Source organism: Symsagittifera roscoffensis, chromosome 5, assembly GCF_963678635.1.
Source record: "Symsagittifera roscoffensis chromosome 5, txSymRosc1.1, whole genome shotgun sequence".
Taxonomy (NCBI): domain Eukaryota; kingdom Metazoa; phylum Xenacoelomorpha; order Acoela; family Convolutidae; genus Symsagittifera; species Symsagittifera roscoffensis.
Window position 1 is genome coordinate 24213759 of NC_087066.1, and position 27713 is coordinate 24241471.

At 34.0% G+C, this 27713-nt stretch overlaps 2 protein-coding genes across 3 annotated transcripts in view; both read right to left on the reverse strand.

Moving 5' to 3' along the window:
• The window catches only part of LOC134847010 (zinc finger protein ubi-d4-like), a 601556-nt gene that overhangs the window by 395820 nt on the left and 178023 nt on the right, over positions 1–27713 (reverse strand). The gene's annotated exons all lie outside the window — the stretch shown is intronic.
• Positions 1–27713, reverse strand: part of LOC134846426 (transient receptor potential cation channel subfamily M member 3-like) — a 43143-nt gene that overhangs the window by 1416 nt on the left and 14014 nt on the right. For both annotated transcript variants that reach the window (XM_063863780.1, XM_063863779.1), the window contains exons 10-19: positions 27558–27635; positions 27190–27409; positions 26871–27037; positions 26648–26779; positions 25720–25962; positions 24919–25108; positions 20875–21135; positions 20431–20572; positions 19380–19543; positions 18943–19081 (exon numbers count right to left, since the gene is read on the reverse strand). In XM_063863780.1, coding sequence (XP_063719850.1) covers positions 18943–19081; positions 19380–19543; positions 20431–20572; positions 20875–21135; positions 24919–25108; positions 25720–25962; positions 26648–26779; positions 26871–27037; positions 27190–27409; positions 27558–27635 — 1736 coding nt within the window. The remainder of the gene's footprint in view (positions 1–18942; positions 19082–19379; positions 19544–20430; positions 20573–20874; positions 21136–24918; positions 25109–25719; positions 25963–26647; positions 26780–26870; positions 27038–27189; positions 27410–27557; positions 27636–27713) is intronic.

Sequence of the window (27713 nt, forward strand, 5' to 3'; positions counted from 1 at the left end):
CTTGTTGTTCCAGCTTCATCACCTAAAACATAACAGCAATCATCAACTCACTAATATCATCAAAACACTAAATCTTTCTTTTACACACATTTAAAACTTTATTAAAACTTAAAGTCACTTAATTTTAAAACCAGATCATCAAGGCTTATCCTTGGATCTTAAATCATTTTCTACTTAATTAAATTTTAAATTTGATCATCAAGGCTTATCCTTGGATCAAAACAGAACAACTTTGTTCTCCCCCACCCACTTAATTAGTGTCTAACGACCTCAAACGTCGATTCACTACCCAACCCTTTCTAAAGACCCAAGACTAATAGAAATTTTTAAACAAAACTAATCATTCAAATTAGGATAAACAGTGAAGAACTTCGGTTATTCATCCTTCACTTGACCCCCCCTCTTACCAGACCCAGGATAAATCTTAGACTTAGTAAGTTTAAAATAGTATCTAACGAACTACTCGCGTTCTAATTATACCTGAACCTTGTGGATCGATTTACTATTCTCCAACCCTTGAACACAATCACTACCCCTAAGTAAGATTAAGTAAGTTAACACCTTAGCTTATACTAGTCACGAGAAAGTAAAAATCATTCTTCGGAATCGATATACTTTTCTCTCCAACCCTGAACAAATAGACCCAGGTTAAGCTAACCAAAAAATCGTAAGAACTAACAGTTTAGGAAAATAGAAATCATTTAACAACCTTTTGCATCCGTCATCCTAAACCTTATGTCATTTAAAAACCTAGGAAATAAACAAACAATCATTTTACACAATTGTGAAATAGATAACAAAAAATACGACCTTGTAATCACACCTCATACACAAACAGTTGGATACATTCGCACAAAACGACAAACACTAAAGAGGAAAATAATAACTAAACAAAGACAAATAACACGAAAAAGATTTTCAAAAAACCGAAACGCATTTTCAGAATCAGAAACCAACAGTTTAGACGAACTTTACAAACTAAAAGAATCAATAGATAAAAATTACCCACTTCACGATCAATTATATTTTTCTGACTCAGAAACAACTTCAAATTCATCACAAAGAGGAAAAAGAAGAATAAAAAAGCAGTACAAACACAAACCAGTACATCTATACAATTGGAATCAACCAATTCGACACATTAATAATTACATATTAACAGTCATCGAACGAAAAAATGAGCTCAACGCACACTCCAGGTGACGAAACTCCAGATGATGATGAAATCTTTCCTTTTATAGTAGATGCAGATACTGATAGAGGACAACACATATTTTGTCAAAATTTACTCGTAAACTTATTTGAACCCGGAATCAGTCCATGTAAAACAGAGTTCCCCGATGTAAAAATCAAAAGACAAATCATAGATCACTACTTAAAAGATATATGCAACATAACACAACAGTATGGAATCTACTCCATAGAATTCACCTCACCAAACCATAATAATAGAACATATACTATACAAACAGACGATCTTGATTTAGAATTTTCAAAAGTTTTTTCAGAATATATAAAAAGCATCCAATACCAAAACTCACAAAGAGCAAACTCCATTTTCACCAATGAAGTTTTCGCAATAATATATAGTTATATTTCGATATTAGAAAACGAAATCCCATTAACAAATGTCTCACCGACAGAAACATCTAAACATTTGAAAGTACGACATGAAATTACACTACTCTCTAGTTATTTAAACATCATTAAAGAAAATTTCACGAAAGACGACGTTTCACAACATACCAAACACGATTTACAAAAAATTTTGGCATGGTTCATAATAGATTATTTCACACACAATATTGATTTAATTGCACAAGCAAGAAAAAATTTTAGACCCCAAAATTCGAACGATGATACCGCTATCACAGAACAATCAGATTATGTTTGGGACCCCGAATGGTCTCATCCCGCATTTATAAGCTTTCCACAATCAATCTCAAGTCAAGCAATAGGTACAATATCTTACATAAGAGATTACGTAAGAGTAATACCATTAACAATTGATGCAACACCATTAAACTATAATACATTTTTACCCGATACACAAAATAATAGTTTAAACTCGACAGTCATACACAACGAAAACCTCAATGGAACTAGGAATCTTACTCAACAAGATATCCAGACACCATCACACTTCATAAATGAAGAAATTGTACACACAACAACTACACAACAAAGTATTTCACCAATACGCCCAAATTTAACAACACCAAGAAATACAAATCCTTCACAAACACAGGTAACCTTACAATCAACCGTTAAACCTTCGGTTGCCCCTAAATATTCACATATGGATTACCAAACATACAGACCCATGACAATACCATCAAAAACACGCAAAACATTCACTAGAAACAACTTTGCAGACCATAATTATAATTATACACATCCATCAAAAACAAATTATCAACCACAAAGGAATTTTAATCAATATACAAAACCTCGAAACTGGGATAACCCAACAGCCCAATACAATTCCAAAAATTTTCAACCAAATCCTCCACAGGATCGCAGTGAAAATTACCCATTTTTTCAACAGAATAAAAATAAAAAACAAACATCTTATCAAATGGATTATTTATCCTCAGATGACGATTTCTTACAACCAGATATATTTGCACCAAATACTCAAGAATATCGTAGACAAGGAATACAGAGAACACGTACAAATCATAGAAATTTTTCTCCACAATCAATAGATGCACAACATCAACAACCAATTCAACAACAAAATCTAATTAATACACAATCTTTTCAACCAATTCAACAACAAAATCCAATGACTGCACACTCGTATCAAGCATCACAAATGCAAAATGAAATACCACTCCCATATTATCTCCAACAACATGAAATAACAAGAAACCAACTTTCAAATTTTTCTCAAATGCCAAATGCAGCAGAATCATTACAAATGACAATGAATCCATACCTTATGGGTGGATCATCAATAACATCAAACAAACCTTTAATGGTCTTCACAGGAACAGACCCTGAATACTCTGTAGAAGATTATTTAAATGCAGTAACAGCAAATTTGATTTTAAATATAGGACCTGAACCAATTAATACGCCACTACATCAAAACTGGATACATCGACGCACAGCGTTGATACAAACAACCTTAGATGGCGCAGCCCAAAAATGGTTTTCAGTACTACCTCTAGAAATAAAATCAAACTGGAAAAGATTTACACAAGAATTTTCAAAAATGTTTGACTCCGAAAGAAACAAACAACAACAAAGAGTTTTATGTAATGAAATTCGCAGATTACCAAACGAAACCATCAAGCAAATAGCAGTACGAATCGAAACACTAGTTCGAAAAGCATACTCACTAAATACACATGACTATAAAAACACAAAGATGACAGAAATCTTAATGATGACCTTAACACCACAATTAAGGAAAATAGCAATAAAAAAGAGAGCATCCCATCCTTCTTCAATTCGAGAACCCGATTTAGATTTTCGAAAACTAGTAGACAAATTAGAACAAGCAGAAATCACGATGAAACTAGAAGAAACGGAAAATCTGAAATTACAATACGTTAACAAAATTGAAACGACTCCCACTAATATTAATAATATACAGGAATCAGAAACAGACCTCGTTGAAAAAATCACTGAAATACTCAATATTTACGAAAAGAACCCGAACTTTAAAGGCAAACCATCTTTCAAAAAATGGTGTAATTATTGCCGCCGATACGGACATAGTATTTCCGAATGTAGACAAAAACAGCAAGATAGTCAAAATAAACCTCAAAAATACAAAGAACCAAATAAATCATTCTATCAATACATGAAAAAAGATCAAAATCTACCAAACAAAAATGTATACAGCAACAACAGTTCAGGAAAGCCACTTCCGAACAATACAAGTTATACAAGAAATCAATCCCCATATAACTCAAGTTATAGAGGAAGATCACCAGAACGAAGAAATACACAAAACTCATCACAAAATCACTACAATAGACCAAATAGTAGAAATAACTACTCCAGATCAAATTCAAATACACAACGATTTGTTTCTAGATCTAATTCCCAATCAAGAAATAACTACTATCCAAACAACCAATCACGAAATTCATCATACAATAGGAATAGAAACTACTCCTATAATAGAAATAGAAGTTATTCAAACAACCGAAACCAGAATTACCCGAACAATCGATCAAGGAATAACTCATATAATAGATCGAACTATAACAGACCAAACAATAATTACCAAAACAGATCGCGAAATAATTCACAAAATCGACACTCAAGTTATAATAATCGTTATAGAAATTATTCCCAATCACCACACCGGAATAATAATCACTATAATAACTCTAATAATCGTCATAGAAGCAGTACACCTAAACATCAAAGACAAATCAATCAAGTACAAGCTAACCCAGAAACAACATCAGACCCCCCAAGTATTGATGACACAGTAACTGATACGTTACAACTCAATCAAATAAACTGTACATCATCAGATTCAGAAAGTGATACTGAAAACACTCTTACTATCAATATGATAAAAGTCGAAAATGACTATGAATCTGTCATATATGAACAACCCTTTCCATCACATATATATGAAAATCAATCAGAATTTCTTCAAAATTATTACACTACACCCATAAATTCCACACCAACGACACAAGAAACAAATGAGATTAACACTACAAATCAAACCAATAAAAACACCAAAACAAAATGCTTGAATACAAACCACATTTATCAAAATATACAAAAAGAAAAACCCAAAGAAAAAATTTGGACAATACCATTTCTCTTAGAAAGCCCAAGAAATAAAGAATTTCAACCACCAGACCTTGAAATAGATTTTTTAATTGATTCAGGAGCAGAATCAAACATAATAAACATCCCCACATGGAATGAAATAAAATCCTTACACCCAAAGCTAACACCTCTTGAAACCTCCAGCAAACTAGCAACAGCACAAGGATCAACATTGATAAACTACGGAAAAATCCAATTATTTCTCCTCCCTACCAGAACAATGGAGCAAAGTAAAATTCTAAACAAGCCATTTAAACAAATATTCCATATCACTGATATTAAATATAATATCATTGGAATACCATTTATTTCGAAGTATATACCAACAATTAATATACTAAATAGTAAAATATTAATCAAAGATAAATATACAAAAACAAAAGAAACATCCCTAACATTTTTTCAAAGATTAAACAAACAACCACCATTCTTTTCAAAATTTTATCCAATATATAACCAACGAAGAAAACACCTGAAACCACTATCAGGAAACATATATAATTTTTCAATCAAACAAGTTCACCAATATGATAAAGAACAAAACAAACAAAAATTTTATATGTCAGATTTTGAATTCAAACCTATTCACAAATTTTTCAAAATCACAATCTCATCAATAAAATATTTGAAAAATTCGAATTCAGATATTATTTCCTTACATGTTTATAACAACACACCCTACCAAGTAACATTACCTTTAGGACTTTTAGGATATTGTGAAACCAACGCTACAATATCACCAATACACGAAAAAGCCTATCGCGTAAATAATATACTCCAATTACTAGATATTTGCCAATCTACAATTCTTAATGAAGAATTATCTATAAATAATATAATAAATAACGAAAACAGAAATACGGATTATTTCACAAAAACTCCATATTTCAAACCTACATTCAACATCAGTAACTACACAGAGGACCAACAAAAGTAAAGTACCAATTCACTTACATGATAAAGTAAACAGATTACTCGATATTTTAGAACAGTACAATATTATATCACCAGTTAATAAAGAAGAACAACCAAAAGGCAACACATTCATCAACCCCGTTATCATACTAGCTAAAGGAGAATCATTAAAAATCGTTCTCGATGCTAGATACCTCAATTCACTCATAGATGAATCAAAATGTAATTGGCCCATTGAACCAATACAAGTTATTTTAACAAAAATAAACGGCAAATACTTTACAACCGCCGATATGAATAGTGCATACAATCAAATGCCACTAGATGAACAATCACGACGTTTAACACAATTTGTTATCGGAAACCAACAATATGAATTTAACCGCTTATTCTATGGAATATCCATAGGACCAGCAGCATTTTCAGCTTTTATGCTACAATATCACCAATACACGAAAAAGCCTATCGCGTAAATAATATACTCCAATTACTAGATATTTGCCAATCTACAATTCTTAATGAAGAATTATCTATAAATAATATAATAAATAACGAAAACAGAAATACGGATTATTTCACAAAAACTCCATATTTCAAACCTACATTCAACATCAGTTACTACACAGAGGACCAACAAAAATTTTTAACAATGTTTAATTTCCAACATTCACAAATAACACAAGACGAATTCGAAAAATTAGCCAAACAGCTCATTAAATATTCATCAGTCTATGCAACATCAAAATTCGATGTTGGCAAAATCAGTTCATCACTACATCTCCCATTAAAACCAGACGCAGTTTTCAAAAAACAGAGAGCAAGTAAAGTACCAATTCACTTACATGATAAAGTAAACAGATTACTCGATATTTTAGAACAGTACAATATTATATCACCAGTTAATAAAGAAGAACAACCAAAAGGCAACACATTCATCAACCCCGTTATCATACTAGCTAAAGGAGAATCATTAAAAATCGTTCTCGATGCTAGATACCTCAATTCACTCATAGATGAATCAAAATGTAATTGGCCCATTGAACCAATACAAGTTATTTTAACAAAAATAAACGGCAAATACTTTACAACCGCCGATATGAATAGTGCATACAATCAAATGCCACTAGATGAACAATCACGACGTTTAACACAATTTGTTATCGGAAACCAACAATATGAATTTAACCGCTTATTCTATGGAATATCCATAGGACCAGCAGCATTTTCAGCTTTTATGAGCAAAATTTTTAGACCACTAATACTCAAGAAAAACGCAATCACCTATCTAGACGATGTTTTTATGCAATCACAAACAAAAGACGAAATGTTCAATGTTTTAGAAAAATACCACCAAATACTTCAGAACGAAAATCTGAAGGCCGCCCCCGATAAATCACACTTCTTTTTGACAAGAGAAAAATTCTTAGGACATAACATCGAAAGAAAAACAATCACTCCACTGAAATCACGCATTGACGCTATTCAAAAACTCCAACCACCAACAAATAAAAAGAAAATCCAAGAATTCCTTGGAATGTTAAACTTTTTAAGTAAATATGTTTATAAAATGCAATTATATCTACGACCATTTTACAACATCCTTAGACAACAAAATAATTTTGAATGGAATACAGAACATCAAGCACGATTCGAAGAAATAAAGAAACTTTTAACTGAACAAATTTCAAACACAATTCCAGACCCTGATCAACCATTTTATGCAATGTGCGATGCTTCGAACTTTGGCATCGGCGCAGCACTATTACAATCACATAATGGTACAAATAAAATGAACCTGATATCAGCAAATTCCCGATTATTCACTCAAGCAGAGCTACGACTCTCAACTCTAATGAGAGAATGTACAGCCATAATATATACACTGACAGAATATGAATTTCTGATACTTGGATCAAAACATCCAACAGTTTTATTCACAGACCACAAACCAATCATTTTTCTTTTCACACAGAAATCTAACCCAAACCACCGAGTTTACAGATTTCAACTAATTCTAATGAAGTTTCCAAACTTACATATAGTTTGGACTGCAGGAAAAAATCTTGCATTACCAGACACCTTAAGTCGAAATACACCACCTGAATTACTTACACGAAAAACAACAGTTGAAATACCCAAAAATATAAAATTCTACCTTGCAGAAAACGAAACATCACCTCGATTAGAATGCAAATATGCAGTTAAAACTGATATTGAACAATCACAAATAAATAATTTACAACATTTCCCACTTTATTTAGATTGTCAAGATAATCATTATGAAGTTGATTTACTTGGAACATCAACCTTCAAACCAATCCCATATTCCCAATGGATAAAAAGTAACACCCAACAAAAACGAACAAAACAACACCCACCTAAAAAAGACCATTTTCCACTAATTGAAAAAGAAGATTTAACTGATAAAATAAATTTATCAGGACCACAAACAAATGATTCAAAATACACAATAAATCAAGTTTTTGACCTTCACGACCCACTTGATACAATACCCTTATCTAAATTAGAAATCGAAAACATTTTTCTCCCCCCAACAGATACGATTACAATTTCAACACTGAAACAATATCAAAATCTTGACCCGATAATTAGACAACTGAAATCATGGCACAAATATAAAACTAAACCTATCAAAGCAGATTCAACCATTCTAGGAAACAAAACACTCCTCCGATACTTTCGCAAATTTAATTACACAACAATTAATGAAACTACAGACCTTTTAGAATACAACTTAAACGAATCCATAGTCCCCTGCCTCCCTATAAGTATGATTCTCATCGCTTTTAATATTTCACATACACAAAATATTAAAGGACACTCTGGATCAGAAAAAACATATTCAAATTTTATGCAAAATTTTTACTTTCCAAATGCACCAATTTGGATAAAAGTACTATGCAATGATTGTATAGTATGTCAACTGAATAAACCTTACCCAAATCAAAAACAAATAGCACAAAAACAAGATTTTAAAGGACAAAGTTTGTACTTTAATCACCGTATCTCATTTGATACTAAAGGACCAATTTCACCCTCATCAGAAGGAAACTCCTACATTATGGTAATTGTTGACGCATTTACACATTATGTAGCACTTAACCCAGTACCACATTGTAACGCTTATTATGCTTACACAACACTCTATGAACACTGGATAGCAAAATTCGGACTACCAGAAATTTTAGTTACAGACAACGGTACAGAATTCATAAATAATGAAATTATAACACTATGTCATTTATACAACATTAAACACAAACCACGTACATCTCATGCACCTTGGACAAACGGCTTAGTCGAAGGTATGAACCGTTCACTACAAGAATATCTTAGATGTATCATCAACGGAAATGATACAAAATATACCGAATGGTCAGCAGATGTAAAATTATTTCCCTTAGCGTATAATTCACAAATTACGACAACTTTAGGAATGTCACCATACGAAATGGTTTTCAACCAAAAGCCACGCAAACCAATAATGTTTACAGCAAATTCCCATAAAAACGCACAAGGTTATTGTCAACCAAATAAAGACTCAATTTGTTATAACCTCCCATTACATACGCACGATGAAGATCATTTTCATCACCCACAAATTCTTAAATTAGCCTCCGGTACACACACCGAATGGATTTTAAATAGAGATAAGAAACACAATGAAATTTATCAAAAAATAACGAAAAAGTTATTACAAAGACAAAACATAAATGAACAAATCAATTCACGCTTTACACCAGCTTCCGATTTAAAAATTGGAACATTTGTTTTAATACCTAATTTTAATACTCAAAAAGGAATTTCTAAAAAATTACAACCCCTCCGAAAAGGACCCTACCAAATAATTGCAAAACCCACTGATGTCACATATAAAATTATCGACTCAAACAAAAAAGAAATCGTTCAACATCGAAACAACCTATTACCTTATTACCCAAAAGAATACGCACTCCGCGAATTAACCCAATTATATTCTTTCACAGGATTAAAAATCATTCAAAATGAACCACATCTGAAAAACACAGAACAAAATGATAACCCCACCGAAAATCAAAACACAAAACCAACCGCAACCAAAATCAATAAACAAAACCATAAAGAATCTCCAAAACAAAGAAAAAATAGAAAAATGACCGAACAAATAATACCCCAAGAAGAAATAGACAAATCAGAACATAGAAAAACAACAAGACTCCGAAATCAACCACGTAAAAATTACAAAATGTTCATCCCCCAATCTAAAATATTAAAGAAAGTAGAATTTAAAAAGTAATTTTAAGATTTTATACTTCACAATCTTGAAACCTCCGTAACATTTTTCATTTCAATTTTTCAAAATACCATGCTCACAAGTACGCAATAATTCTAGTTCAAAATAGACCAATAGGATTCATCCAATCCGCCACTTTCTCTAACTCAAACTAAGATCAATTAGACGAATAATCTAGAACTCCAGGCACATCTCTAACTATAACTTTACAACCTCCAGGTCAAAAATAAGCAAACCACTCCAACTTGACAGTTAAAATAAATATCACCATAATACCGTACCCCTCCCTTATCTAATAACCCAAAGATCAACAATATTTCCCCAACTCAGACCACGAATACCCCCAAAACAAATTTGATAACTTAGCCTAAAGTAACAAAATGAAGATTTTAATTAGCCTAAAGTATAAAAATCTCACCATACCCCGGATCATTTGACAAACAAAAATAAAGAAAAAGACGACCTCCCAGTCACCATGAAAATTGCCCCCAACAATTTTTTACAAAACTCAACCCACTTGTCAAAAAACTAATAAATAATTCGACCACACTAGAAAATCGCCTCAAACAGCAAAAAATATTCGACCAAGAGATCATTTCTTAAATGCTCTTCTCTCAAACAGTTGCTCAAATACTTATAAATTTTAAACATTTTTTTTCAATACTTGAAGCCTTTATAATATTTCTTTTTGATATACTTGAATATTTTCTAATAATCCTAATCATTTTTTGTAACATTTTTTTAATTTTCTACACAATACTCGAACTATTCCTCCAACTTTCCAAAACCCTTGAATATATCCACAGGTACGATTTTAACAACTTGTCTAAATGATACGAACAATTTTCAGTAGAACTGATATTTTTTTATTGTTTGTAATTTTCATAACATTTTTATCATCCCTCATTTTGACAATATGTAAATGTATAAAGAAAGCAATCATCACATTTGCCCTAGCAACAATTTTTCTAATTATTTTTTTGGAAGAATATTATAATAAACATAAACCTTCCCACTAAAGGAACAATTCAAAAATCCATCAAAAATTGCTACCCAACAGTCACGAAATCAGTCTTCACCGACATCATCCCAAGATAATCCAACACCACCTTCAACTACTCAAAATCCCCAAACATCTACACGAATTTCTTTTCAAGACAATCCATACACTTTTGAAGAACGGCACGCTCGTTTATCAGAACCACTAGAACCAGTTCAACGACAAGCACCTCTAAGCGAACCAACATATAACCTTTACCCAACACTACCACAAGAACTAAGTAGAATACGAAACCTTAGTCAAAACCAAAACACAACAGAAATAAATAGACAAATTATACATCCTCGACGAAATAGAAATTTTCAAACTCCCCGAGTTCATTTTGATATACCTCAATCCCCATCACAAACCACTCCAGAAAACACCACTGGTATCACACCAGAAACTCCTACACTTTTTTCACAACGTAGCACCTCAAGCTTACCATCAGATTACTTAGGTTCAACACCAACATCTGAACAAATACGTGAAAATCCCTTTAACCCCACAAACCAAACATCACGACTGCCATATTGGACTACACATTCATTCACACAAGGTGAACCAAATTTAGTCAATGACCCCATAGATATTTCTACGGATACAACAACATCCTCATCACTACCAGAAACATTATCACTACCATCAACACCATCAATAAGCCAATTTTCACCACTACCCTTTAACTTAAATTTTCCAAATAATCTCGACGCCAGATATCGAGAACAATCATCAATAAATATTCCTTTAAGATTAGATTGGAATACATTTACAGCACCTCCACCATTATTTGGACAACATCAAGAAAGTAACCGCCTTCATAACTGGGCACTTAATAGATTACAATATCGCCAAGATATTCACAACGATATCCGTGATCACAATATTCAAATACTCCAACAAAACAGTTTACAATTAAAGTTTGAAATCACAGTTAAATTAAACAATATTACACAACATCCCTACCCATTAAATCCACCTAACATAACAGCTCAATCACTACCACCACCGTTTATAACTACTGAAGTAATATATAAATACGACAGATACACCAAAAACACAATTGGTTACATTACATTTTACAATCCATACTCAGGATTATCATACACATGTATATTCTAAAATTATTAATTTTTCTCCAACTCCTTTTTCTAGTAACCTCAAATCAAAACATAAACCCTTCCCCTCGTACAGGACCACAAGATTTATTAGTAACACATTACGATTGCGAAGAAAATGAACAAAAAACACTACACAAATATGCAATAAATCAAGTATCACAATGTGAAACAGAACCACAAGCTATAGAAACCACAGATATAATAGCAACACTCTATTCAAAAGCCCGAGCAACAACAGTTACAGGTTATAAATTCACAGCGACATTTTCCGAAAAGAAAGTACATTGTTCACAAGTCTCCAACGGCAACAAAAACCGACTTGACCATGAATCATTCTATCAAAGTAATATAGAACGTCTTTTACATCTCAATCCCGACGATTGTAAAAATGAATTACTTAGACTAAACATCACACAGAATAAAAACTCCCAAAGAAAATTAGTTAACTTTCAAGTTTTTTCAGACTCTGTACACCAATCACAACTTGAAAGACACCAAGGACATATAAAACTAGACGAAAAGTACCCGTATAACGGCGCACACGGACGATTAACCTATGACCTACATGATAAACATTGGATACCACACATTGGTATAAATAACCCATCAAACTGCAAAGCAGACACGAAAAATAAAGGATACCAAGAAATAATGTTTTTCGATTGGAAAATACAACTCGAAAAAATACAACTCACACGAGATTTATCTGATAATACAATGATCTATCAAGGAATCCGACTACCTTGTAAAAATGATCAAGGATATTGCGACCCTACAACAAGAACACAAGCAACAATTGTTTGGTTCCCCGAAGATACATGTACAACATTTCAAGTAGCAAAAATACACGTATGATAAAATTTCACGAAAAATATTTTATACAATCAATTCCATATGAACAAGTCCATCCATCACGCAAACTAAGTTCCGATTTTAGAAACATAGACAATATAGAAAATAAATTGACACGTTTTCAAATATATCAAGAAACAGAACTTGCATGTAAATACAGGAATCCACTTCACAGAACACAATACTCTGAAATATTAGTTGAATACGAAAAAGGATTCGACATGACCACTGGAAAAGTAAAAATCGACCCATATGCCACAGGTCATCCTCTAAACGAAGGAACATCCTATATACCAGTTAATTTTGAAAAAAGCAACGGACAACCTGGTGGACATCTAAAACCTTATGACACCAGAAGCACACGCTTACAAGAATTATCACTAATGAACACTACATATTTCGGTAATATCCACTATGATATTCATTTAGATATGAAACTAGATTATACAATTAGCCGAATTTTTCAAGAAATGTCACTCTCCGAATTAGAAACACTACACCAACTATGCGAATTAGAACGAACACAAATATTACAATCACTTGCACTAGCAGTATTAAAAATACCCTACGCAGGATACTTATTATCAGGAAATAGATCAAATTTTTTAGACTATGAAGGAAACATCTTATGGTTTTATACTTGTACCAAAAAAGTATCACCACTATACGTTTTTGAAGATAAACGATGTTATAAAAGAATCCCTATCTTTTATAAGAATAAAGTACATTTCGTGGATACACTTTCACGAAGAACCTATTTCTGGGATACCGCAGTCCCATGTGGATCAGAAAATAGCCACAATGTAGTACAACTAAACCCTGATGAAAATAAATATTATCTTCTTACTCCATATCCCACATTAATGCAATCACTCAAAAAATTTTCACCAGAAAGCATTCGCGCTATCGCTCGAAACCCAAATATAGACTTACAATCAATAGGAATCTATTCAAAATCAGATATTCAACATCACATTAGAACACAACAATTCCAAGAATTATTAACACAAATGGACACTATACAAAGACAATCAATTGACCAAAATCTACGCAAACTTGCAGAAACCGCAGGTTTTGCCGATATCTACACGCAAGACTACAGCGGATATTTTAAAGACATTAAAGATTATATATATCTAAACGGCGAAAAATACCGTCCCCAAGATATATCACCAATCAACATTTTTAGCTTTGTTACACTCAAGAATGAAATCCTTGATTTTCTAGGATGGCCCTACTACATCTTAGAAAAATTGACTATTTTATACGCAATGTTTAACTTTATTGGATTTCTTTTCTCACTCTTAAAAGGAATCTACAATACATGTGCTATACACACACAAGTAAACAGACAAGCAAGTGTAGCACGCATACTCTTTGCAGGATTTTTTGGAATTTTTTCCACATCTATAAACAAAATTCTTTTAGACGCACAAATAAAAGAATATAACACAAAATTAACAACACGACAAAATACATACGACGAAGAACATAACAATGTCGACACACAGCCAACGGCACCACAATTACCACCCCTACCAAATAACCATCCACTATCCCTAGTCCCACGAAATTTTCGAAATTTAGCAATCACACATAATCCAAATTTTCGACTCACCACATCACAAAGTCCCATCCAACATATAATGACACATCAATCACAAGATGATAATACTTATGAACAAATTATTGAACAGCCCCATACCACCGCTTTTCAATCTCAAAATAATAATTTTTTTAGCCCACGATGAGCCGCCAACTTGGATCACTACACCGATCAAATTCCCATCCAACCAATCTTACCTCTCCAATCCCAATCATACCACTTTTTGCTTTTCCGCCACCCGATTTTCCATCTAGCAATGTAACATCAGGCATGAATTCCGACACTAACTCACATATTTCAGTTTTATACTCCATTTCACAGCTAAATAACCCGAATATTGAAACCCCCGATGAATTCGCCGACTCAGAACCATCTCCATCCAATAATTTTCATAACCCTTCTAATTTTTCTCAACCCTCTTTTCAACCCATATTATCCAATAACCCTGACCCAATCACTCCCACACCCTCTTATGCTTCCCAAGTTACCCCAACCTACTCCTCATACCATTCTGACCAATCATCTCATTCTCCAGACACCCCCCGAATCTCCCCAGAACTAGATAATTTTATTACCCTCCAACAACAACCCTACCACCTTAACACCCCGACCATAAACCAAATCTCCTCCACTACAAATTCATCCAATCCCCCTACACCCTCTTCAAATTATACTGAATCATTAACACCATCATCCACATCCACTATATCTTCACTAAACACTAATAGAGCTTACCGCACTTTTAAAAGAAAATTCCCCAACCATCCTTTCCCAGCAAAACCAGGAACAGCCCGTGAATACATCAACCACCCCCAGCATACTAACACTAAAGAATTTTTAGCTATCACTTTACCCTCATTTCCACAATACACCCTAAACACCCCTCACGACGCTAACGAAACACGCAACTTTGTAGATGAATACGTTTTAATGCCCACTCTCTCTTGGACCTCATACTATCATTTCACTAACCCTCTTTGCTTACCTTTATCCAGCACTTCCATCGATATAGACCGAAACAAAGACATGCTATATCAACTAACTACACCACTAACCGCTAGACAGTTTACTTACGTTGGATATAAAAAATCACTAAAAATACACACTGCACCTAGAGCTAATGAATATACACTAGAATATTACGATCACAACATCATTAGAGCTAACCAAGATCAATTCTTAGACGACGATCGCTTCGCTAATCCACAAATCACCGAGAAATTTTTCATCAAGACACCATATGTATTTACACTAAACATCTTCGACCGAAAGTTTGATCACATTATTTCAGAAGCACTAACAAACACACAAGCATACGAAAGTTTTAAAGAACGCTTCCAAATCTTTTCACTAACCTTTCACTTCCTTGCACCACACGAAAGAGATTTACACTGCTCACACGATATTATGTTGCGCACTAAACAAACACATACATACAGTTACTATCGTTTCATCCAAAATCACTTTGACCTCCACACACCCTCTAGACAATCACACCATCGTTTCCAATTCATCAATTCAAAATACACTTCACCGTATTTCCTAAATTTCACATATTGTATTAAAGACACTAACCTCCATGGTATTCTTCGTAATTATGACCCCATAACCCAAATGTACATTTTCTGCCCAATCACCAAAACCTTCAACGCCGAAGAATCCCGACCCTTCCTTATCCCGCACGAGTTCCTGCAACCTATAGAAATCCCAATTTTAGAATTCATCCACAACACTAAATTTAACCACAAATTATATAACTTAATCCAAAACACACCTTATGAGTTTGCAGTAGGCACTGAAGAACTAACCACTATTAAGGCACTTCAATTGCTTTGGCCACTGCTTCAGACTAAAAATATCATCCGCATTCTAGCTAAACTACTCACAACTTCAGAACTAATTCACGACATCTTCCCCCACGGTTTTTTCCCAGACGACTAACAGGTAAGTATGAATTAAATGAATATTACTAACTAATTAAAATATTAAAAAACTCACCATTCTTTATTCATGTTTTCTTTAGATTTTTAGCCTTCATCCTCGATCATCTGAAAAATTCACAAAAGAAAAATAAAAAATAGCAAACTTCTTCAAAACTGTTTAAGACCCTATTAAACTTTTGCACCAACAATTAAATAAATATAATACCAATGCAGTAAATTAATTTATAAAATTTTCCCCAAAGCAGTAAATCTAATTATGATGAAAATTTGTATCTTAAAATTCCCCCATAACTAGCAGTAAATTTCCAAATTCTATGCAGTAAATTAATAAAATGCAATTGCAGTACTAACCTTTTGATATTTTCATTCATTCGCACAGAAATTCTATCCACACTCGCACAGCTCGCCCACGAAGAATTGTTTAAAATAATGAATTTCAGTTTCAAGTTTTCACACTCAACAACTCTAACATATAATAACATGTTTCAAACTTTCCTTTAACCCGGTTGGAAAGGAATCATATACTAAACAAAACTAACCAACGCAGCTTACTAAATACCACAAATCATAGAATAACAGCATGACTAAGAAAAGGAAACCAACGGTACCCAAACCGGATTAACCCAGTTTAAAACTGGATAATTTATTCTTTTGAAGACTATTACAAAGTCTTAGAAAGAAATAATAAAACACAAAAAAGTCGAAAGACAAACCCATACCACAAACAATTTGATTTTTGGAAAAAGGACATAACCAACAAGACATAAGAAAGACCACAACAAACCCAACATAAAACGTTGTCACATAACAGGATCCCTCACAAAAACCGCATGAAATCATACTCCCACTCCTGGCCTAACCCACCAGGAAGGACGTCCTGAGCATGCTCTATAGCCGGCCTAACCCACCGCGCTACATCCACGCTTTGTGACCACACCTTTATTTTTAATAAGAGCTACTCAAGGGTGAGTAACTCTTCAAAATAACCGAACTAAAACAAAAAGCTTTTGTGAAAACAACTAACTAAAATCATTATTAAAAAATATTAAACTAATAAAAGTTTTATAAAATGTAAAATCACATGATGCAATATATAGATCAGAATACAACACCAAGGACGAACATCAAAAGACAAGACGACCTCACTACACTCGAGAGAGAATGACCAACTACAATCGATATGCCGCTCACAATCACAACTCAAAGGATTTAGAGTACGACTTGACTTCGCAGAAAAGGACTTCATTGAACTAGACCAATGACCACCTCGATGTTCAAGTATACGTACAGATCCGAGTAACCAGGCATCCCCTCCACGCACAATCTCCACGCCATTCCCAAACTAGATCATACACAAAAGAAGTTCTCCACGCAGAACAGAAAAACCTGACATAGCCAACCATTCTGGAATCAGAATTGACTTTGTTGCAGAGACTCAGTCGTTGTCACAAGAAGAAGCGAAAGAAAATTATGATGTTCGCCAAATACCAACGTCCATCATCCACCCTTGAATTACAGAAGAACTGTTCTAAAAAACTCTGTAAAACCCGGATGGGTGGAACCTGATCTAAACTATATTTTATGATTGGATAAATTAAATGTTTTACCAATGTAAAGTATTTAATATTAACCAATCATGATCCATCTAACTAACAACCCACTTATTTGTAAGTGCTGAAGTTACTTGTAATTTCAGCACCAGAGAGATTTGAATTTAACTTAGAAATTAGTTGGACTCTCCCGAGCACTTCAGCAGCCGCAATAAACCAGTATACCCTAGATCTATTGAGCCTAGCAGAGACTAGTTAAACAACCTGAGACTAGATAGTATAAGAGTAAGATTAGGATCGGTATTAGACTAAGAAGTTGCACGAACCTATCCGGCCGAAAATAAGATAGCGTGACGAGCAGACGGTGTACCCTATCCGAAATTACTCTATGAGTTACACTTCGGTCCTAACTCAGTTTTATTAATATATACTTTTTGATTTTGATATATTCTTTTTAATTTTTAGTTCAATTTCGAGTGATTAAATCGAACAAAGCGAGCAAGCAGGCATGCAATGCTTATTTATACCTAATTTCAGCCCTAAAAATTGAATTTTACGCAAGTAAAAGAAGTTTTTAACGCCATTAAAGTATAACTTCTGCAAAATAGGAAAAAAAATAGGAACTTTTAAGATTGTTTTGTAATTTTTCTAGAAAAACTGTTGTCCGATTGGTTTATTTAACTATGGCTGTCAAATATGCCTAAACTATAGTATTACGTCTTTTTTCTTTTTTCTATTAGTTTAAGACTATGATCGGAACATTCTGTGCTAGTTGCACATTAACCGGCTATTCTTTTTTTTTCGATAATTTACTGGTTGGTAAGTTGTTTGATGTTTTCCTCCAGGGTGTTTGAGGAGTGCTTTTCGTTTCTGAATTTGGAACTGCAGAAGTTCTCGAACATTCGCAGCTTCTCCTCCCCATCTTCATCTTCATCTGTGGGTAAAGAAGACTCTAAAGTTAAAAAAAAACACAAAAGTTGAAAACGTCAACATGAGTCGAAGAAGTTTGATTTCATAATTTCAGAACGAACAAAAAAATCCGAATTTATAATCATCAATAACCAGCGAGTTAGATTCCCTGGCAACTTTTTTTGATATCCATCTTTTTAATAGATCAGCTCGAAAACATTATTGATAAGATTATTTTAAGTTTTGTGCAGTCGCATATTAATCTCAGGTATTTCGAGAGTACGAGCCACAAGCAAATTTTTTTTGGCCAAAACCTCCCAAAAACACCAAAGATCTCATACTTTTATGACCCCTGTTGACGGCTGCCCTGAATAGTTTCCAGATTGTTTCGACAATCGAGAGGGGAGGAGGAAGCACTGTTTTGTTCACACACTCTCTGCACAAGTTGAACATCTCAAACTTCCACTCTATCGTCGAGTTCTCCTGCACTACGTCATACACATGTCTGTTGCAAAAAAAAACAGACAAGTCAGATATATGGCTCAAATTGCACATTCTGAAGTCACTGTAAAAAGAAATAATCAAGGTAGAATAAAACGAGTTTCAATAACAAAACGGGGTTTCAATTAAGAAGAAGAACAATTTAAAAGATTATATTACAAAGTTTGGACGGCAAGAACAGTTTGAGAGCAGGCAGCCTAAGAAGGGATCGATGTCTTTAACTGCATCACCCCCTCTTGCAAAAGGGGGATATTCGTTACTAGGTATAAAATTCTGACATGCTTAACCATTGATTTAGTTCTTCATTCAGGATATTCAAGTAGAAGAAGAAGAATTTATTTCTTCAGACAATTAAAGTTAAGAAATCAGACAAAATTCGTTACTATGTACCCGATGGGGGATATAGTTAAAGAGATTCGAAGAGGTCTCTGAAAAACAGAAGTGTTCTCAAAATTGTTATAACTACTGGATCTCAATTTAAGAAAAATATCAGTGCGTTTTTTAGTAATAGGGATCTCTTCAACTATTCCCCCCACCCCCTTTGGTACCTAGTAAGGAAATGCCACTTCCATAATGAAATAATTCAGCGGTTAAGCATATGAGAGTTTTGTACCTAGTATCTAGTCTCCCCCTTTTGCAAAAGGGGGATATTTAAAGAGATCTAGTATTAGTTATCAAAAATAAAACCACTCACTTATCGCATATTTTATAAATTTCGTCAAAGAGAATGACATAACAATTGGTTTTTTTTTCCAGTCATAAAATAGTGGCAAAAAAGACGGGACGACAAGTATTCGAAAAAGACTTAACCAGGAATAGCATATATTTTACCCAAATAACAAATTGGAACTATAACAGCTTCTTTCATAGATGTTAGTGGAGTTCATTTACCCGAATATGGCGATAAGAAGGTTGAGAATGAGAACATTGCCAACCAAAAGGTATGCAGCCAGCAACCAATTGGCTAGACTGGCCTGGAAGAAGTCCTGCACAAAGATGTCCGGATACCCCTCGTCCCCCGACTCGTCCGATACTGGAATGGTTTTTTGTTTCAAAAATTGAGAAACTTTCAAGTAACTACATTTTTTTAAAATGCTTCGATACCGGGTAAATAAGCAATTAGGCAACCGATTTTCTTGCCAAGATTGAAGTTTTAACCAGGCGTGAAAGCTTTCCTAGAACATTTGCAGAAACCTTGTAACGATATCTAATTTTATAAACAGAACCAAAGATAGACTGAATGATTACTGTCATTGGCGTGCTTCGAGTTTAAAAAAAGAACTGAAATTTAGGCAGCGACCATCTAACAATAAAACCAATCTCAGGTGAGATTACCTGGTAATGTGGCCCAATTCCTGGTTAAGTTATCCCCACTCCAAGTAAAGGTCACATTAGTCTCCCAGTTATTGTATGACGTCACCAGAGTGAAGTTTCCAGGGTAGTTGTCCTGGACGAGACAGCGGGCGGGGAATAGTGACGGGGTGTATCTCTGCACATTGGTGGCCATGTCATTGGCTAAATCCATGGCCCTCATTTGGGCCTTTCGGGCTTCTAGTTTCTTGTGAGATTCGAATGCCAGTCGTTGTTGTTCACGTCCTGGAAAGTATAATAGATTTTTTAATGAACCAATCACGAGCGTATTTTCAATACGAGTGTGCGAGATGAACGAGATGTTTGCTTTTAGTTTTAATGTTGATATTTAGAGACCAGCTCAATTTGTGATTTCTCTTAAAAGTCACTCAGGTACAGCTGATAATTGATTATTTTTTATTCAAAAAAATATGTTGAATTGTTCCAATAATTTTTTTTTTGCTTTTCGGGTCTGATCCGTTCAACGGCCCTAAATAGATAAATAAAGGTTTTTGACAATATTGAAAATGGGAATAATTGGGATGAATATGCTCAGTTCTGATTGATGAAAATGACCGAAAACATTGCTGGTTTTTCAAACGACCAACTAAATTTTGATGGAAATTACTCAATTTTGACCCGCCCCAAAGTATCAAAAAAACTTAAAGCGGTTGAATATTATTTGTTTTGTGTTCTGCATATTGCCACAGTTATTTCCCGCATCCAATTTCAAGAGTTAATAATGATTATATTAGGATTTTAGTACAAATCTTACCGAAATGTAGAAAAAAATGACTTTAATCAATTAATAATCGAATATAATCTCCCTTTTTAAAATAAAATTTTAATCAATTATAATACCATTTAATCAATTTTAATCAATTAGCAATCCAGCTATTTTTTAATATAATTATAATTGATTAAAAGCAATTATTTTTATCCCAGTTTCTAATTCATATGTTGTGCATTAAAATCCAATATATCGATTATAATCCCTTTTTCCCCTTTTTTCTCCGACCTTGCATCCCAATTGCTTAGATTTTATGCTTTTTGTGGATTTATGTGAAACATGAGAGAAATGTTTAAAAAATTGATAATATTTTAAAAAATTTCATTTCTCTGTTGAACTTGGTTCATGATGCACATCTTTTTTTCTTTTGATCATCAAAATATCAGCGCATTGCTTTAACTTCAAGACTTAAACTTATTTTTCGCATAGCTCAACGAAGCTTTCTTTTCCAGGTAAAACTTTTTGTTGCTATTGGAAAACACCTAATTTTGGAAATTATAATCAATTATAACTGTCAAAAAATCATCATAACAGTCCGTTATAATCGATTGCTTACGCCTAAACTTGAATGCGGGTTGGTTAATAAAAACTTTGACGCGCAGTTTTTGGGCCGTATAACGGAAGAGACCCAGTTTTTCTTCCGCCCACTCAGGAAGTCAAAAGAAAATATGCTCATTGAGCCATCCCAATAGCTTTCGGACTCAAAAAGGCATTTCAAAGGTGTTGACTTGGAGTCGAGAACAAATTATCGAAGTTTAAGTTTAATTCCCTCTACTTTCGTCTTATTTTGGAACAAATTATACATTAAATTAGCTCTTTTCGTTTTTTCTATTTCATTGCAAAGCCAAATGTATAGTTTATAGACGCACGGAATGTTAAAAACAGAATGCGGATCCCCCGACAAGTTATTCGCAATCCACTTCAAACAGATATTTCTCTTATGGAAATCTGCAAAATTTTCTGACGCACGGAATGTTAAAAACAAAAGGCGAATCCCCCGACAAGTTATTCGCAATCCACTTCAAACAGATATTTGCTTATAGATTCTGCAAAACTTTGTCGGAAATCATTTGTTTTTGATCGATTTTATTCGCTGTTACGCTTTTAGTGATATTGTTTGAGCTTGTTCGATTTTTCAAAACGATTTTTCGAAAATGTTCAAAATTTTTTAAAAAAATTTGCAAACATTTTGCAGTTTGTTAGTCACATTGTCTAGATTTTTCCCTTCAAATATAAAATACAAGGTCTGTTGAATCCAAAAAATATCATCAGATCTTAGGTTTAAGCTGACGCATAATGCATAAATCAAAACGGTTGACGCATTGCATAGAAATTTTCTCAACCTATAATGTCAAACTCGAAACTTGAACAAAATTTTTTTGATTTTTTGAGATATCATCAGCGAAAGTAATTAAATGTAACGGAGATAAGATTTCTCGTCGATGGCCATTTCGTAAAAGAATGAATTTGATTATCAGTTGTTCTTTATATTTGGTACTTAGGTTTTTGCTTAATTTTCATTTCTTACCTTTTTTTCTAACCAATATCCTACTTCATCCAAAATTTTCTGATATCGTTCGGTTAAATCACCATTTTTAATTTTGTTCTTAAGACTGATTTTTTTAATAAAAAATCAGGTTATTTTCATACTTTGCTTCCACTTAAATATAGCTTGGTTTTAGTGGCAACCTATTTGTGTCAAATTTATGAAAAATGATTTCAAAAGATCTTAAACAGGACCCTAAGTTCTATTAAGGGTTTTGCAAAATTAATGAATATGCACTGTGTCATCATGACCTGAGAGTCCGAAACTTGACGCGCTTTTCTATTAGGATTACTGAAGCATCAAACTTTTTTCTTTTTGATATGAACCTAATGATTAAAAACATTTGGTGACAATTTTTTTTATCGATTTTATATGACTCGCTAACAAAAACTTTTAATAATGGTTGTAGAAAAATTAGCTTGTTTGGTGGGGACAGTTTGTTGACTTCAATGTCGAGATGTTTAATTTGAGCAATAATAAAACTGTCCGGAAAAATTTGTGTATTCAAACATTTTTTAAAATTTTAAACTAAAACTTGGAGCAAAAACGGACTTTGCAGGCAACTCGAAAAAGTAAAGCTTGGCCATGAAATAATGTTTGCAAAACCATGGTCGAAAACTCAATGCTATTTCATCAATCAGCGGCTTTACTTTGAAATTGGGGATGAACTGTGTACTCGGATGTATTAGCTCCGACCATTTGAAAAATGGGGAGGAACATTGTATTCGGTTGTATTTCAGTTTTTTTTTGGTTGTTTTCCATGCAAAATCAGGTACCACAAATAAACATCGCAATAGGTCGAGTGATATAACATATAAAAACCCTTTCAATCATTATTGAACGAGTTAAAAACATGGAATAATTTTTTGAAGTGTCGAGAAAAACTCGTTAAAAATACCGATTTTTTGCTTTTCATCGAGCGAATCAAACGAGCGAGCAGGCTCGTTCATTCTGCAATTATGCCGCTTATAATAGTTTATTTGTGCCTAATTTTAGTTTTACTCAAGTAAAATTAATTGAAAGTTTTTTCACGTTGTTATGGTTATCAAAATCAAAACTTAAAAAAATCAGCAAAACTGTTTGAAAAAAATGTTCGAACTTTTTTGATTTATTTAATATCATTTTTCCAAATTTTTTTGTCCAATTTGTTTACAGTATTTTTGTTGTCGCATATTTCTCAGCTCGATTTTATTTCATCAGAATTTTTCATTATATCACGCAGAAAAAAATGAAAATAATTTGAAAAAATTAATTTTTCTTCTATGAAAATGTTGAGAAAAACCTGTTTAGAATTTTTGAGCGAATTAAGCGAGAAGGCCGACTTATTCATGCTTAATTATAGCCTAATTATTATTCATGTTTAAAAAAAGCTAATTCGTGCCTTATGTTAGTTTTATTCGAGTAAAAGTAGTTTTTGGAGTTTTTAACGCCATGGGAACCAAAAACTTCATTTACTCGAATTTTCAGATTTTTTTTGATTTTTTTTACGATTTTATGTTTTGAAAATTGCTCTCCAATTTGCTGAAATTTTAATAACTTGTTCAGATGTTTTTCATCACACCATGCAGAAAAAACTAGTTTAGTTTGATGAAAAAATTTTTTGTTTTTTTTTATGTTCGTAACATTCTGCGCTAATTGCACAATAAACGGCTATCCTGGTTACTTTTTACCTCTATGAAAAACCCATTCTCACCTTCAACCAGAGTGTCCAGAAAAAGTTCTCCGAACATCTGCAAGGATGGTATGAGTATGACGAACTCGAGAGTGGATGCCCAGCCCTCCTGCCTCAGAGTCTCGGGTTTGAAGATCAGAGTCACAGTACACACTCCATATGCGAGTAAGAACACCACCAACACAGTGATGAAAATCAACATCTCCTTGAACTGAAATAAGCAATCAAACTTACTATTGCTTAATTACTTTTGATTTTTTCCTTTTGTTCGCTCCTCCAATCAATCGATCAATCATACTTTTGCTGCTGTAATTGTTTTCGGGTGCCACGAGAATGACAAAAAGGAGCAGACTTTATGTTATTCTTCAAAAGTGCAATTTTTCTGTATTCGTTTTTTGGTCTCATGATTTCTGAACTTAGGTTTTCATCTTCGTTTCCGATGGAATAACCCTCAAATAAAAAAGCAATTACCAAATATTTATAAAACCCAAGCAGGGGGCGCATTTGGGTGGGGGGGGGGGGAGGCTTTCGCTTCGACCCCCTACTGACCCATAAGGCCCCCTTTGTGCTATTAGACAAGTATTTAAAATATAATTATATTTTAAAAAATAAAGCGGAATCACACAAACGAAATGGTATTGGCGCGAGCAAATTTTTGTACTTTGAAATCTGAATATCGGCTTAAATTGCATCATTATTTCGAGCTCGACCTTCGCGGGCGTTCCTTCGCGGTGACTGAAATCAAATTCAAAAATACAAGCCTCAGTAAGCTTTTTGTGGAATGTGTGATCTATTTTGCAACTGTAACTTTGTTTCACTTACCATTTTGCGCATCATGATCCACAGCGTGCCCAGTTTGTCCACCGCCTGGTACAACCTAATCACTCGCACCCACATCAACAGAGTGACCAGGCCATACACTATGCGGGCAGAGTCATGACTGCCTGTCTTGTTGAGGACGAAGCCCACTGCTATTAGAGGGAGGTATGTGAGGTCTATGATGTTCCATTCTGAACTGAGGTAGGAGTAGAGTTTGTGTGTCAGTTTGCCACTTTCACACACAAACTGCAATGAAGATAAAAACACTAATTGAACAGAATGTCTGACCAACCGCTTAATGTCCTTGGCGAAAATCAAGTCGGCAATGATTTGAAACTTATTAGAAAAATACAGTATCGGACTTAGGGAGAGGTGGAGGCGGTTGGACACGCTCTATTGATTAGACGCCCTACATACCCAATGGGTCCCCTTACTACATTACGACATCTATTTTTGTTCGACGAATACCAAAGTTTTTTCAAAGGCGCATTTGACGCTAATATACTAAATTTGCGGGGCGTCAAAAAGCACACATGTTTGGTCAAACTATTCCAAAAAAGCCTTAGAACAGCATTTTTGGTCTGTTTTTAAAAACTTGCTTCCGGCACTGACATTTTTTTTGTAAAACGAGTCTTTTTAGCATTCTGGGAGAGCTTTGAATATCAGTTTGGTCAATGAAAACTTTTTGAAAATCCGCTCTCGAGAAAATTCAAGACATAAAATCCATTTATATTTTTTGTTATTTGACATGCTAGTTTTTTATTTGGTCTTTTTTGTAAATAAAATCAAAGTGTGGCGCTGGCCCGTGTAAAGAGGAGTTCTTATATTTACAAAATGCAAAAAAGCCAGTCCCCCGCCAACTAATTTTTTAAGTGAGGCAGGGTAAGGTTGGGGTGTTATTTGAGACGTGTCGTGATCTGCTGTCACTCACTTGTCGCATTTCGTCAATGAGATAGCTGAATGAGACGACTAGCATGTACAGCTCTAGATTGTGATGGGGGTGGTCGTTGTCTATCCACAGAGCCATCAAAGAGAACAGAAGCAGAAAACTGAAGTAGGCTGCCTGAAAATAACAACCATGTTTGAGTTAGAACAATAACAGTTCATGCGCAATACGGGGAAGATCAGAAATGGAGGGTTCTGAAAATGTATACCGAGTGTACTGTGAATTTTGTTCTTGGTGCAGTGTAGAACATCCAAAGTTTCCTCCAAATGCCCATATTCGATGTCAATTCATCATCTTCACTGTTGTGCTTCGGTGCCTGGAAATGATCTCTCTCGAAATCGTGGACCTCTTTTGAAGTTGAACTTCTATCAGAGTCTGAAACAATTGAAAATACATCTGAAAACTCAAGTATTTTAAGGTTTTCGTTTTCAAAAAGGCGCACCAATTTGTGAACAAAATTTCAAGAGTTTTGCTACTGAGTTTTCTTTGTTCAATGGTTGCAGGAAGTGTATGATTAGTTGATGTACCTTGCTTGATTAGTTTTTTCTCCTCCTCTGAAAAACTCGCATCACCTGGCTTTTTCTCACTTTCTTTCAGACCGTTCGAAGATGAAGGCTGAGAGTCGTCGTTCATTTCTCTGTGACCAGTTTTTTGTTTCGGAGCACCAATTGGCTTCTTGGATTCAATATTATTATCTGTCACGTCCACGTATGCAATCAATGGCGGAAAAAGCATGCACAAAACGACCTAAATTACAAAACAGATATATTGTTAAGGCCTCAAAGCTGTTTTGTTCGTATTTTAAAAACAAGTCAGCAATATTGAAGTCACTAGTTTTTTATGATCGTCAAAGCCAGGCATGTTTTTATGTGTGATAACCAAAAATAGAACCCACCTTGAGGTATCCGGAGTTGACGCCCCCTTTCCAGTCAGAATCAACACAGGACTGCACACAAGAAGAAGCAAGGAACCTCTAAAAATGCCGGAATATTTCAACCTCTAAACTTTTTCATGGTTTTTGAAGGATTGCAACAGCATGAGCTAGCTGTTT